At 37.8% G+C, this 14,755-nt stretch overlaps 3 protein-coding genes and 1 pseudogene across 4 annotated transcripts in view; 2 read left to right on the top strand and 2 right to left on the bottom strand.

Annotated features, from left to right (window-relative positions):
* Positions 1–3,754, top strand: part of LOC107572060 (casein kinase II subunit alpha-like) — an 11,428-nt gene extending 7,674 nt beyond the window's left edge. For both annotated transcript variants that reach the window (XM_016258457.1, XM_016258458.1), the window contains 4 exons: positions 1,452–1,552; positions 1,635–1,783; positions 1,920–2,009; positions 3,090–3,754. In XM_016258457.1, the coding sequence (XP_016113943.1) occupies positions 1,452–1,552; positions 1,635–1,783; positions 1,920–2,009; positions 3,090–3,205 (456 nt within the window). In that variant the 3' untranslated portion in view covers positions 3,206–3,754. The remainder of the gene's footprint in view (positions 1–1,451; positions 1,553–1,634; positions 1,784–1,919; positions 2,010–3,089) is intronic.
* A 967-nt stretch (positions 3,755–4,721) lies between these two features.
* LOC107572055 (solute carrier family 2, facilitated glucose transporter member 10-like) lies at positions 4,722–7,113 on the bottom strand (annotated as a pseudogene).
* An 828-nt stretch (positions 7,114–7,941) lies between these two features.
* Positions 7,942–9,681, top strand: LOC107572066 (TP53-regulating kinase-like). Its single transcript, XM_016258468.1, has 2 exons — positions 7,942–8,209; positions 8,761–9,681. Exons 1-2 carry the CDS (start codon positions 7,981–7,983, stop codon positions 9,243–9,245), a joined length of 714 nt encoding a protein of 237 aa, XP_016113954.1. The 5' UTR covers positions 7,942–7,980; the 3' UTR covers positions 9,246–9,681.
* Positions 9,682–11,083: 1,402 nt separating this feature from the next.
* LOC107572056 (serine incorporator 3-like) lies at positions 11,084–12,370 on the bottom strand. The gene is made up of 4 exons (XM_016258454.1): positions 12,217–12,370; positions 11,789–11,955; positions 11,501–11,591; positions 11,084–11,289 (listed from the first exon to the last, which is right to left on the bottom strand). The coding sequence occupies exons 1-4, from the start codon at positions 12,368–12,370 to the stop codon at positions 11,084–11,086; spliced, it is 618 nt and encodes a 205-aa protein (XP_016113940.1).
* Between the last annotated feature and the right edge of the window lie 2,385 nt (positions 12,371–14,755).

The raw sequence follows: 14,755 nt of genomic DNA on the forward strand, positions 1-14,755 counted from the left end.
ATTTTTTGAACCAGGCTGTAAACATGTTTTTTTCTGCTGTAAAGTTGGCCATTTTAACATGGGGAGTCTATGGGATTGACTCCGTTTTGCAGCCAGCCTCTAGCGGCCAGTTGACGAATTACAGTTTAAGTCACTTCCTTGTTGGCTTCACGAGAGAGAGCGGGAGGTTGACTAAAACTGCAATTCATCGACTGGCCGCTAGAGGCTGGCTCCAAAAGGGAGTCAATCCCATAGAGTACTCATAGCCTGGTACAAAAAATGATTTTGTTCTATATAGCTAATTTTGCCCTTCATGACAATTGTGAAGGGGGTGAATTTTTGTATAACTCATCCGTTTAAATTATATTAAGCCTTAAAGTTCTGCATAATTAAGGAACTTGAGTGACAGGTGGATTACCGCTGCTGTCACTGGCGTCGAGCTAGGTGGGCGTGATATCAGCAACCCGCCTCTTTGCCCATTTTCGATTATCCGGGAGTGACGCGCGGTGACGTGCTGCCAAGATGGCGACGGCCGGCTCCGCCCACTTTGAGCTTCAAAACCGCTCTTCAGAAACCTACGGGTGACGTCACGGACACCACGTCCATGTTTTTATACAGTCCATGGTTCAAACTCGGGTCGATCGCATCAAAAAGTCTTACCATCTACGCCACTGAAACTGATATTTAATGAGCATCTTTTTTCAGTGTTGACGATTCCAATCAGACGTTGGTGGGCGGAGTTAGTGTAAATAGCCTCTGCCAACAAGGCAGGCTATTTGCACTTAGTGTAAATAGACACTCCGTAAAAGGCAATGAACCCTCAGCAATGTTTGCAACATAACACTGTATTGAATTTGCTAATTTTTTTATATATGTATTTTTTTTCTTAAACATTACAAGAAATTTAGGATTAAAGTTTAAAAATTTACTTAATAGCCACTATTAATGCAGTCTTTTATACAGTGTCTTTTTTAATACATATTACATTACTAATAGCCATACATAAGGGTACATTTTTCGAAATTGAGATTTATACACAGCTTTCCATTGATGTATGGTTTGTTAGGATAGGACAATATTTGGCTGAGATACAACTTGAAAATCTGGAATCTGAGGGTGCAAAAAAATCTAAATATTGAGAAAATCGCCTTTAAAGTTGTCCAAATGAAGTTCTTAGCAATGCATATTACTAATCAAAAATTAAGTTATATATTTACAGTTGGAAATTTACAAAATATCTTCATGGAACATGATCTTTACTTAATATCCTAATGATTTTTGGTATAAAAGAAAAATCAATAATTTTGACCCATACAGTGTATTTTTGGCTATTGCTACAAATATACCCCAGCGACTTAAGACAGGTTTTGTGCTCCAGGGTCACATATAGTAACATCAGCACTGTAACAAATGAATGCAGTTGTCGGAGTTGTATTGACTGAATTGATCACAATGTTCCTATTTCTTCAAAGTTGGTGAGAATAGCTAAAGTTCTTGGAACAGAAGATCTTTATGATTGCATTGATAAATACAACATTGAGCTGGAGCCTCGATTTAATGACATTCTGGGAAGGTGAGCCCTCCTTATAACCTGACATTGTTAGCACTATCTTCTGTAATATGATTTTAGCCAATTTACATTTACTTCATGTTAGACATTCCCGCAAGCGATGGGAGCGGTTCGTTCACAGTGAAAACCAACACTTGGTCAGTCCTGAAGCTCTTGACTTTCTGGACAAGTTGTTGTGTTACGACCATCAGACCAGACTGACTGCGAGAGAGGCCATGGAGCACCCCTACTTCTGTAATTGCATTTGAAATATTACATTAGCACCAGGTCTATTGAATTACTATGAAGAGAATTTCATTTGATTTTATAGATTTACATTAATAAATACTAGTATTTTGAATTAATTATGAAATCTTGCCCCTCGCCTTAGTCCCTGTCGTGAAAGATCAGACTCGCATCGCAGGATCAACTACTGTGCCAACAACTAACCCTGCAGTGAGCACTGCCACTATGATAACAGGTGAGCTACCGAGCATATATCAGACTCTTCGCCTGCTTTAAAATGTCATTATAATGATATTAATGATTCAAGCACACCCCCACATTTTTGTTAGATTTTGTCCATAGTACTTGGCATGCTTTAAGTCTGGAAAATTCCTTTAAGCACAGGTCACAGAATCAAGAACAACAGAATTACGATTTTATACTAATTAAAAATTATAAGCAAATTTATTTGTACTTTACAATTTTGTGCCAATAAGTGGACCTGCCTGCAGACTGCTCAGAAGTTTGGGATCAGAGAGGTTTTTTGTTGTAGTTGCTTGTTTGTTTTTGAAAGAAATTGATACTTTTATTTGGCAAAATATGCATTAATTGATCAAATGACTCAAAGGTGATCAAAACACTTACAATTGTTACCTGATGAAAGCGTTCTTAATGGAACTAAGCTTGTTTCTGCCACAGGATGAAAAAAAAAAGGAAAAAAAAAAAAAAAAAAAAAAAAAAAAAAAAAAAAAAATAAGTAAATGTAACTTTTTATTTCACAATTCTGACTTTGTTCTCGCAATTCTGAGTTTGCAAACATAAACTTAGAATTCTGACTTTACCAAGTTTACAGCTTCTGGCTTTTTTTTTTTTTTTAGTTCCGAGTTTACAGCTCATTGGTTATGTTTTTTCCTCCATGGAATAAAAAAAAGGTAATTGCCTTGTATCTCTTAATTCAGACTTTTTTTCGCAGAATTGCGAGTTCACATCTTATGCAATCCGGGGTTTACATCTCAGGATTCTGACTCAGAATTGCAAAAAAAGAAGTCAGAATTGTGAGCTAAAAAGTCTTAATAACCTTTTTTTAATCCCTTGGCAGAAGTTTCCATAGTGCGTTTAAACTTTATTCATCAAGCATTTTCTTCAAAGAGCCCTGAAATAAAATGCATCATGGTTTCCAGAAAAATATAAGTGTTTTCAACACTGATAATAAGAAATGTTTCTTGAGCACCAAATAAGCATGACCAAGTTTGAGTAGAGCTCACGTGTACATCCAAGGAATTGCTTGTGTCACTAGAGTGTTTGAGATTCCTCTTTTTCCCGACTGCTTCACCAGGAATAGCTGCGCTTCCAGCCTCCACAGCTCTAGGGCCCCTGACGGGTTCCCCCATTCTCATGGCCCCCAGCAGCCTAAACACTCCAGTGCCTGCAGCCACGGGGGCCGCTCAGTGACCTGTCAGTCCTGTCACATCAAACCTGCTGAGGATCTCTGGGACTGTTGTTAGATAGAGCTCCTCAGCACCACAACCCCTCAGTTTATCTGAAACTGCATGCACTTCATCATGAGATGTTCACCTTCATGCATTTACCTCAGGCAGAAGTGTGCAGGATGTGTTTGAGAGCTTATTCACAGAAAGAGAATCGTCCTGTGTGATATTACATACATTGTCCTGCCATTAAACAGCTTAGCTGGACTATTGATGGACTATTTCTTGGTAGCACAGTATTTCTGTCAGCAGTCAATGAGCAAATCCTCTCTCAAGAGTGAAATGATACTGCCGTTATACAGCTGTGGCCATAGTTCGGAGTGTGTATTGGTGCTGTTTACTGTAGCTCACATCAGGTCACACCAATCGCCTTGACTCAACACACAGCAGTGTCTTTAGCTCCTCTCACTGTGGATGTCCCGTATAAATGGCAATGCTGTGGCTTTTTTTTTTTTTTTTATAAATACAGCAATCCATAACTTCTGTAATATCCATAATCCAGTAATAAAGAATCATTGCTGATCCAGTCTTTGTATTCCGTTCATTTGACTGAACCAAAATTAACAGTGTGGCTATGGAAATATACCAACAGTTTTTATTAGACAAGCAATTCTGATGGGTTGCAAATAAAGAAATATATTTGTAAGATTTAAATATTATATTTTTAAAATTCATACAAAGCAATGATAGTGTTTATAAATATGATGTATTTCATAGGAAAGGGGTTTTATTTTGCACTGTGCCCTACTTTTCTGAGTGCATTGGGGGTTTTTTTCATTGAGCTGCATAGAAGTACATATCAATTTCAGAAATTTCATTTATTAAAAAATCTACATGAAAAATGTTAGACGTTCCTAACATTTCTCTATAACTCTGTTTATTTGTTCTGTGTGCAATTCCACAGCTCATCACATATCGTTTAAACAATGTTTTAATCATTTAAATTGTACATTTTAATGTGCTCTGACACATACAGTGGTGTGAAAAAGTGTTGATGCTTAAACAGTCCATTCATGCTCGAAAACCCTCCAATGTGGCTGAATTAAAACAATTCTGACAAGAAGAGTGGGCCAAAATTCCTCCACAGCGCTGTAACAGACTCATTGCCAGTTATCGCAAACACTTGATTGCAGTTGTTGCTGCAAAGCGTGGCACAACCAGTTATTAGATTTAGGGGGCAATTACTTTTTCATGTAGGTCCAGGCAGGTTTGGACTGGTAAGGTTTGGCCCTTAATAAAATAAATAATCATTTAAAAACTGCATTTTGTATTTACTTGCATTATCTTTGTGTAATATTAAAATTAGTTTGATGATCTAAATCTTTTAAGTGTGACAAATATGCAAAAAATTAAAAAAAACAGGAAGGGGGCCAACACTTTTTCACACCACTGTAGATTTTGTCACACACTGCAAAAGCCATAAAATAAGAGTCAAGTATGTATACTTATTCCAAATTATAATTACAAAAGTATTTCATGATTTCATAAAGATTTATCACTAGTAAATATCACATGCATGTGAACCAACCACGTGAATCATATAGCTCCTACAAAAGAGAAAACACAAATAGATAGCCATTATCATTAAAACATTGAACAATATTATCCAGTGAACAGATTGATCCGTATTGATGGTCAGAAGAGGCATTTCATAACTTTCTGCTTCATGTCAGGTTGTTGTGCTTGTCAAGTGAACTCTCTGATACCCTGGGGAGAAATGTCTTCTTTGGAAAATATTGCAGAATTCCTCTCTGTGAATAAATCCAAAAGAAAGAACAGATTTTGAGTAATGCATTGACTGGATGTTGTCAGATATTGCTGAACTGCATCAAGCTACAACTTTTACTTGTAATGGAGTAATATTTGACAAGCGGTATCTGTACTTTCACTCAAGTAATGGATTTGAGTACTTTGTCCGCCTCTGAGCACAAGTCAGAGTCCATTACTATTCCAGTTCCTTCTGACCAAATTGCTTTACTCCAACGGAAAAACATGCTTTTCTGGTCACAACAGCGAACATGTTCTCGTACCGTGTCTGAGAGAGTTCTCTGTCAATTTTATGAAGAGATTTTCCTTTGGTTTCTGGTAGTACAATGTAGATGAACACAACTGCTGCCATTCCGATAACTCCATACACAAAGAATATTCCAGATAGACCGATCACATCTGAGAAGAATGAAAAATGTCATTGAAATATGCTGAAAATTATTTGCAAATACATTTCATATAATGACGACTGACTTTGTGTGTAGCCGTGGTCGTTGTGCATACCTGTTATACTCAAGAAAGAAAAGGTAACTATGAGGTTGGCCTCCACATTGAAGCAGTTGATGAATGAATAGGCTCTTCCCCTGACTTCCTTTGGAAATATCTCACTTAGCACAAGCCATGTCACTGTGAACCAAATATGCAATTAGTACTAGCTGTTGTGTAGCATCAAATACTGGTAGATGAAGGAATTTCTGTGCCAATAGGCGCACCAAGCAGCTATTTGGACATTGCTGTTTAACTGTATAGTCAAACTGATAGACAATTTTGGTTGGTGCTGTCAGCTACATTTTTAACGTAGAGTAAATGTATGGTAATACTCCAAGAAAACGTACTTGGTCCAAAGCTGACTGAGAAGGCACTTTACAACTGTCATCATGCAGATCAAATAATCCATTTATACATGTCCTCTGAGTGTGAAGAAATATTTGAATCTCCATAAGCATCATGTGTTTCACGTCCAGCAGATGGAGTACTTTGATTGACTAAGTTGATGCCCACGTTTTCTTGATTTTCAGCTGGTGAGGTCAAATTTGAATGTGGTTCTAATGAAGTGCACTGTTTTGTTGTATCAATCACGGACTGTCTGCACAAGACACCGGTGACTATCAATCCTATAGCCAGCACTGTTCATCCCCCAGTCAGAAGTGATCTTCGACCAACCTTATCTGAACATACCATTGCCAACAGAGTAGCAATGACTTTGACGATGCAGATGTGTTGCTCTGAAATCCTACAGAGAAAAGGATGGTGGAAGCGTAGAAGAGGACATTAGGCTGACCTGTGAATTGTTGACTGAGCACCAGCCCAAGACCAGTGGCGGTTCTTCTGCACATGTTGTCTTTGGTTTTGAAAAGGTCAAAGACACTATATTAAACTTGTTCTGTTGGGTGCGGATTCGATATTTCCCCTGCTAATCTATCAGATCGCTGGCTATCGTCCTCGGTTACGAGGCCTTCAGAGGTACCGGTTGTCTGAGGTAAAAACCCAATGGACACCAACTGCATGAGAGATGGTATAATAGCAAGTCAAAACATGTACCTCCATCCTGCTTGGACACCAGATAAAACATAGTTGAGTGCATAGGCCAACAAGATCCCAAATGTAATTCCAACTTTGTACAGGGTAAGCATCAACCCTCTGCGTTTGGGAGCAACCATCTCAAAGACAAAGATGCAGCAGCTCATGGAAGAAATGCTCATTGCAAAACCAATGATGGCCCTACCAACCACCAGTGCCAAAAAAAAGAGATGCTTGTAGTTAGGATAATGGTGCCTCCCAGGATGAGGAGATTACTCAGTAAAATGGATGTCCTCCTGCCATGACGATCAATCAGCCAGCCACCAATCACAGATGCTGACAATAATCCGATCAGAAGAGCGCTAACCATGGCTTCCTGCTGGACACAACCCAGATAGAACTGAGCTTGAAGCTGCGGCAGAGCGCCGGATATTATTCCAAGCTCATAGCCGAACACTAGGCCACCAAGAGTGGACGCAATGATAGTGAGCACCAGGACAGAGCGACCTAGAAAAGAGAAAGTAGCACACAAATAACACAGAAGATAACTTTAATGTGGAACCGTGAAGAACCTTTAACATCCATGGAACCTTCACTGCACAAAAGTAATAATCTGGTTCTTCAGATTATTGAAATATTATTCACACTAAAAATGGTTCTTTTAAGAACTGCTAACAGAAAGGTTCTTTGTGGAACCCAAATGGTTCAGCTATTGCATTGCTACAAAACCCCCCTTTTGAACCTTCATTTTTAATAAGAGTATACGGTGAACCAGGACTTTTTCTTGGTGTTCTGACCTGCTCAGGATCCAGAGCAGATTAAAAAGGTCATATATATAAAATTACAACGTGTACTACCATCCAATAAATGTGTTAAAAATTTAAGTAGCACATCTCCTTCGGGCACATATGAAAATATTTCATAATTGAAATATTCAAATAGCCTATTAGATTAGGACACTACCCTGCAAAAATTCTAAATTGCTCAAACATTTGTGCCATCATAGTGTAATACTAGCATTTGGGAGACAGAGAAGAGAAATGCACTATATCTAATGGGAGTTTGGGTGATAAAATAGTGTTTATGTCAACTATCTTTTTAAAGGTTGTTGGACAATGAATATACTAACGATACTAAAATGTGGGGAAACAGGCGGTATGCGCTTGTGTATCTAATAACAGAAGACGTTGTAATACTAGCATTTGGGAGACAGAGAAGAGAAATGCACTATATCTAATGGGAGTTTGGGTGATAAAATAGTGTTTGTCAACTATCTTTTTAAAGGTTGTTGGACAATGAATATACTAACGATACTAAAATGTGGGGAAACAGGCGGTATGCGCTTGTGTATCTAATAACAGAAGACGCGTAAGTAGCATTATTAATTTTTCCCCGGAAGCAGAGAGCAGCACATGGCCGTATGTCACACTCAGGGAGGGTCAGGTTTGAAACATGGCCCACTCAGACTCAGTAAAAGCGGGGGTCCCGTCGTATTTAATGGATGCACAGCAGATTAAACAGGGCGCTGAAGCCCGTATATATCGAGGTACGTTTTTGGGTTGGTCCGTGATTATTAAAGAGAGATTTCCTAAATTATATCGCCACCCTGAAGTCGACGAGAAACTGACGCGCCGCAGAACCACACAGGAGGTGCGATCCATACTGCGATGCAGGAGAGCAGGTCAGTGCACAACAACAGCAGATCCTGCCTGCACACTGCTATGGCGGGCCAGACACTGCAACCGAGTGCTGCTGCTATATATCCTTCTCGTTTCATCGACAGCATGCTCACATATTCACAATAACAAGAATAGGTTTAACCGTGCACACACGATAAATGTGAGTATAGACAATCAATGCAACTTTGGAAATCTGTGGAAAGATACTGTGGAAATCAATTTCTATTCAACTTTTTGGTTACCGACATTCTTCAAAATATCTTTTGTGTTCATCAGAAAAAGAACAGGTTTGAAACAACCTCAGGGTGAGAAGATGGTGACAGACTTTTTTGCTGACTTTTAAGGCTTCAATAGGGAAAATAACTATTATGAATATTTTTAAGCACCTATTTTCCTCCTAGTTGATTTTAAAGGGTCCTGCGGGGTGACAAATGACCTTTTTTCCCCATCACACTGCATATGAGTGCAAACATAAATGTTAAATAAATGAACAAATTTAAATGTAATTAGCATCTACTCTATATGATCGACGACTTTGTTTCCTTTGTCCCAGGTATCAATGCACCCGTTGTTTATTTTGTTGACTACACCACCCACTGCATTTTCTTGGAGGATATTATTCACTCAGTGTCAGTAAGAGACCACATAGCATCGGCTCAAGCATCAGAACAAAACCCACAGCACCTCCAGACTCTAGCAGACAAGATTGGTGAAATCCTGGCTCAGATGCATGATGAAGATGTCATCCATGGTGATCTCACCACCTCCAACATGCTTCTGGTCAGTGGAGCTGAAGACCAGAACATGAAGCTGGTTCTGATTGACTTTGGGTTGAGTTATATTTCTGCTCTACCAGAAGATAAAGGCGTTGACCTGTACGTGTTGGAGAAAGCTTTTCTCAGCACTCATCCCAAAACGGAGACTTTGTTTGAGAGACTTCTGAAAAGTTACACTGCTTCATCCAAAAAGTCCTCGGCGGTCATCAAGAAACTGGATGAAGTTCGATTGAGAGGACGGAAGAGGTCTATGGTCGGATAAAGTGCATTACAGCGTGTATTCTGGCATTGAAATGGTTTCACACAGGATTTGCTACAAGCTTAGAGCTGTAGTTTGATGTTGGAAATGTAGTCATCTTTGTAGTACATGAATGTGTAGGGTTTTTGACGCACTGAACATAACGTAATGAATGGTTCAATCTCAGATTCTCCAATTCAGTGTGAGTGCATAAGACAAATGCAGACCCTCGACTGAAGACTGATTCACACTTGGAAATCCAACAGCTGATCAATTTTTAATGAATGTTGGTCAAAGAGTAACTTTTTTTCATACTGTACTGTTTTATCTAAAGTTCAATATAATTAATATAGTGCAATGCTAATTGCCAAAAAATGGCAGTTGAATTTTTGGAGCCCTACATGATGTTAAACATGTAAATCATCATGTTCAGTGTGCTTCCAAGACCTGCGAATGAAACCAATAAAAAAAACTGCATTCGAGTTTCGCTTTTGTAATGTGCATTTAAAGAAGTAATATACAGATTCTGGACAATCATGACTGATGGTCAAGTCAAATTCGCATTATTTATATACAGTAGTGCTTTATAACACACAGATTGTATAAAGAATAGTGAAAAAAGTTGGAGATGGAGAAAAAACCCTTTGCAGAAACCAGGTTCAGTCGAGTTCTTGTCATGCAGCCTCATCATCAGCATAAACTCACAAGTCAGAATTGAGGATTAATATTATTCAAAGACATTGCATTGCATCCTTCTGCTTGAAAATCAGGGAACATCATACCAGCACGAGTCGTAGTCTGTACAGCAGGTTGAAACATGACGGTAGAGCTGCTGTGATGGTAAAACATGCAATTATAATAGTGTTCATGATCACTTATTTTCAGTTTAATTGATCTCCAAATATAAATGTTAATTCATTCATTGTGCATATAATACAAGAATGTTCCTGGTTGTGCAAAAATACAACATACTTGATAATTAACCAAAATATATTTGCATCCGTGATGTTGCATTTACTGCCTATTGTTGTATTAGAAATCGTTTTTTTATTGTCACTGTACTCCTTGATTTTATGATGAAAATATAGCTATTTTTTAAACAAAACCAAACACAGTAAAGATACAAAAAAACAGAAAGATCGGAACATTTTGCCTGACCAACAGAGATAAAACACCGTTTCAGCATAAATCAAAAGTACAAACACACCATAATAAGATTTTTTTATCCAAAGCAGTAAGCAGACATGGAAGAAATATAAAATACATTGTCATTCCAACCGATGGCACAGAGAACATCCTAACACATGCTGAGATTATTAGGCAAAATGGTCCAAAAATAAAATCCATAAAAACATTAAAACTCCAATAAATAGGAACAAAAACCAAACAGTATTTTAATAATAGCATCAAGGCTGTAGGACATTAAAGGGTTTTAAAAAAGATTTTCATAGCAGTGAACGTTTATTTTAAAAGGTGTTCTGCAGAAATGCATCTAGGTGAAGTCTGCTGGTGAGAATCATAGGAGCAACCAGACTCCAGGTGTATAATGTGAGGCAGACCCAGCTGGATGAGATTTTCACCCACACTGCCGTCCACATGCTCGTCATGCCATTGTAGTCTGCATCAGGACTGCTTTGACAATAAAAATCAATGTTATCATTTCGCATATAATTATATATACACTACTTTTCTATTCAAAATGTTACAAAATTCTTCATCGTACTTCAGTGATCAGTGGGAAACGCACACACCTGTACCAGTTGGTGAGAGTCATAATGATGTAAAGAGACGCCAGGAATTGCAATTATTTGAAAAAATTGCAAGAGTGACAGACAACGACTGCATATATCACAGTAAAAACACTACCTTGAATACAAAATGCAGAGAACAAAAATGGCCAATCCGACGATGCTTTGAGCGTCCCACCACTGCAAATACGGGGCAGATGGCACAGTTTCCTCTATGTCTACAATGATGACGGCCGTCTGGTTCTCTATCTCCAGTGGCACGACTGTGGCGGACGTGATCTGCTGGAAGATGCTGATCAGACTCGGGTTGCATGTGTGGTCTGGAGATGAGGGATGGACACAAACAAAACAACAGATCTTGAAATTAAGCAAATGTATCAATGTGAAAGCAAACTTAAGAATTTCTGAAACAAGTTTTTCCAAGCTTATTGGAAGCCGCAAGGTCAAACATTCTGAATATCATCACATGGTCTAATTTAGCTAAGAAAGAAGACAGCTTAAATGAATAAAAACCTTTGTGAAGCTGCTAACCTGGCTCTTTGGTCATGGCTGACCAGGTGATGTACATGGTGTACAAAGTCATAATGGATGACTGAAGAACACCAGATCTGGGCTGGTATTCCTAGAATTATACACGGTCTCGTTTCACTGGACCATAAATCACAAAAGGACCATAATTGAACACTAAACATGTAGTTACAAATGAAAACTGTGTGGCTTAATTATGTATATACTGTATGGCCGATACAGACTCGCAAATGTCTCAGAGAAAACACTTGTTCCCTTGGCTTTGTAAAAAGAAAATCCAACTATAAATACCTGAATTCTGGGCAGTACAGACAGAGCAGAAGTAATGACACATAATAACATGAAACAGATGAAGAACTTGTTAAGCACGCATCCTTCTGGCTGAGCGTAGATGTTATAGCAGAGAACTGCAGCCGTGAAGGACAGAATATAGTTCACTCCTGTTACAGACAGCAAGGCTAGAAGGAAGGAGCATTAAATTACTCAACATACATATTATAACTAGTGCTGTCAAATGATTCATCGCGATTAATCGCATCCAAAATAAAAGTTTTTGTTGACATAGTATATGTGTGTGTGCATATTTATTATGTAGATATATATTGTAAAGATATATTATGTAAGTAAAAACTTTTATTTTGGATGTGATTAATCTCGACTAATCGTTCGACAGCACTAATTATAACAAATAGGTTTACACACGTAACATATTTACCTACCTATATACCACCTCTTTCTGTTTTCTTTTTCCATTTTATCAACCCAGGATTCATTCCACGAGTGGGCAAAGTCAATAAGTAAAAAAATCTGAATCAGAATAAAGCTAAATGCTCCACAGCTTCCCACAATAAACCACACTAAAGAAAAATACATAAATTAACATAGATTTCTTGCAAGCAAAAATTGAGCTGGCCATAAAGAATGGAGAGCATATGATTCATGGAGGCCTCCAAAAACTTGCAAAAAGCACTGTTTGTTTTTCCTTTAGCCATTGGACTGAACGATGAAAAACAATGCCTCTAGAGGTGATGCACAAGCAATGCTTAATAAGTTATTATGTTATTAATAATAAACCGAATTTTTAAAAAAAATCCTCTGCAAGTACAAATTGCTCAAAAAAATTTAACTTGTATTATGTTCTGGGTCAAGACCCATTTTGATTTTTGAGCTGTTGGAAATACCAGCTAACCTGTGATTTTATTCTTGAAATTTTGTGACTTTTTCTCATTTAGGGCCATGAACATGCATGCCAAGTGTGGATACGCTGATGTGTTTTGAAGAGCACACACATAAATTTGTAACGATTTTGATGTTCGCGGGTCAACTGTACAGTCCCAAATTAAATATATTTCTTGGGTATATTGTTATGTTGGTGTTTTACTACCCTGGAAAGCGAAAAAAATCAGCTTTTCCTCATTTTCTGTACTGAAAAAGACTTTCTCAGACTCAGATGGTAAAAGTGAGCTATCATTTCAATGTATATGAAATTTTCAATGTATATGAAATACTATTTAACTTTTCTTTTTCTTTCAGAAATTTTTTTACTTTTTCTCATTTAGGGCCATGAACATATCTAAATAAGTTGTGTTCCAAATTTGAAGTTGATATAAAAAAATTGTGGTTCCTATGCAATTTTGTTTAGGCATTATAACAAAACTAGCCACCGAGTGCCATTCAAACTCCATTGAATTTTTTATGCAATTGTTTTGTCACAAATGTATGGAAGCCCATTTCCGCCACTGAATTAAAAAAAGAAGGTAATTGGGGGACTGATATGTTCTCAGAATTGCGAGTTTATATCTCTCAATTCTGACTTTTTAGCTCGTAATTCTGACTTTATATCACGCAATTCTGAGAAAAAAAGTCAGAATTGTGAGATAAAAAGTCGCAATTACCTCTTTTATTTTTTATTCAGTGGCGGAAACGGGCTTCCATAGATCTGAGCTCAGTCTGTTGTAAACAACTTGAGAAGCAATGTTCTCAACGCATGCAGCTAAATCATGTGCTTGATGTTATTATGGCCAACACTAGAATACACCAGCAATTAAAAATGATCTCTAGAGTACATGTGTTTAGTAATCTCCAGAATAAAATGTGGAACTCACGCACTTAATAATATTCATTATAACCTGCAAGGTCGTGCTTGTCTGTCTTTATTGTCTGACACACTCACTTCATCCACTGTGTGCAGAAATACTACAGACCAGGATGAAGAACCACTATAAGTGTATAAAACCAAAGTAGGCTATTATGTAGAATACATGTGTTTAATAAAATTATCAAGAATTTACCTGTTTTTAATATTATTCTGTAGATTTCATCTGTTGTTAATATTATTCTCAATTACTTATCTTTATTATATTATATTATATTAAAAACCTTTTTGACATGTAATTGACGTGACGTAACTGAACTGCCCCGCTGCTGACTGTCAGAGGAAACAATATAATCCAGTTAAGCAGGAGCGTAAATAACAGGTGATTTTCTTGGCCTGTCCTGCTTTCATTACACATTAATCAAATTTATTTGATTCATGCAAAGTTTCATTATAATACAATCTGAACAAAATGTGAATTTATTCATAAATAAAGCAAACCGATTTACCCAACTAGCCAGGGTCCCTGACACAGCACCCATAATCTACCTACTTTCAGCAAGAGACACAATACCTCAAATCTCCTGTTAGTGTTAATAACGAGTCAATTCAGAATAAGAGGCAAATTAATAAAAACAGGAGCGACCCCTTAGAAATTGACACAGCATGCTGAAAAATATCATGCTGGTCTTAAAGGGATAGTTCACCCAAAAATGAAAATTTGATGTTTATCTGCTTACCCCCAGGGCATCCAAGATGTAGGTGACTGTTTCTTCAGTAGAACACATTTGATGATTTTTAAGTCCAGCCGTTGCAGTCTATCAGTCGTATAATGGATGGCAATGGTAACAAAGTCTATGAGTGTAAAAAAAACATGCACAGACAAATCCAAATTAAACCCTGCGGCTCGTGACGACACATTGATGTCCTAAGACACGAAACGATCGGTTTGTGCCAGAAACCGAACAGTATTTATATCATGTTTTACCTCTAATACACCACTATGTCCAACTGCTTTGAGCGCGCACACGGCTTCCGGTGCATGAGGCGAGTACGCGCTCTGGCGTAGTTTACGCAAGCGCCGGAAGTGATCTCTCGCGCGTATACGTCACTCATTGTTTACACAGTGCACAGTCATTGTAGGTACGGCGGCTAATCAAAAT

This window comes from Sinocyclocheilus grahami, unplaced genomic scaffold (assembly GCF_001515645.1).
Source record: "Sinocyclocheilus grahami isolate Dianchi unplaced genomic scaffold, SAMN03320097.WGS_v1.1 scaffold1688.1, whole genome shotgun sequence".
NCBI classification, from domain to species: Eukaryota; Metazoa; Chordata; class Actinopteri; order Cypriniformes; family Cyprinidae; genus Sinocyclocheilus; species Sinocyclocheilus grahami.

Bases quoted from the DNA above. Each gene is read 5' to 3' on its own strand.
- LOC107572066 (XM_016258468.1), top strand. From the start codon at position 7,981: ATGGCCCACTCAGACTCAGTAAAAGCGGGGGTCCCGTCGTATTTAATG. The intron at 8,210-8,760 runs GTCAGTGCACAA...CCTTTGTCCCAG, and splicing joins ACTGCGATGCAGGAGAGCAG to GTATCAATGCACCCGTTGTT.
- LOC107572056 (XM_016258454.1), bottom strand. From the start codon at position 12,370: ATGTATTTTTCTTTAGTGTGGTTTATTGTGGGAAGCTGTGGAGCATTT. The intron at 11,956-12,216 runs GTAGGTAAATAT...CCTTCCTTCTAG, and splicing joins CAGAAAGAGGTGGTATATAG to CCTTGCTGTCTGTAACAGGA. The intron at 11,290-11,500 runs GTTAGCAGCTTC...CCTCATCTCCAG, and splicing joins AGCCATGACCAAAGAGCCAG to ACCACACATGCAACCCGAGT.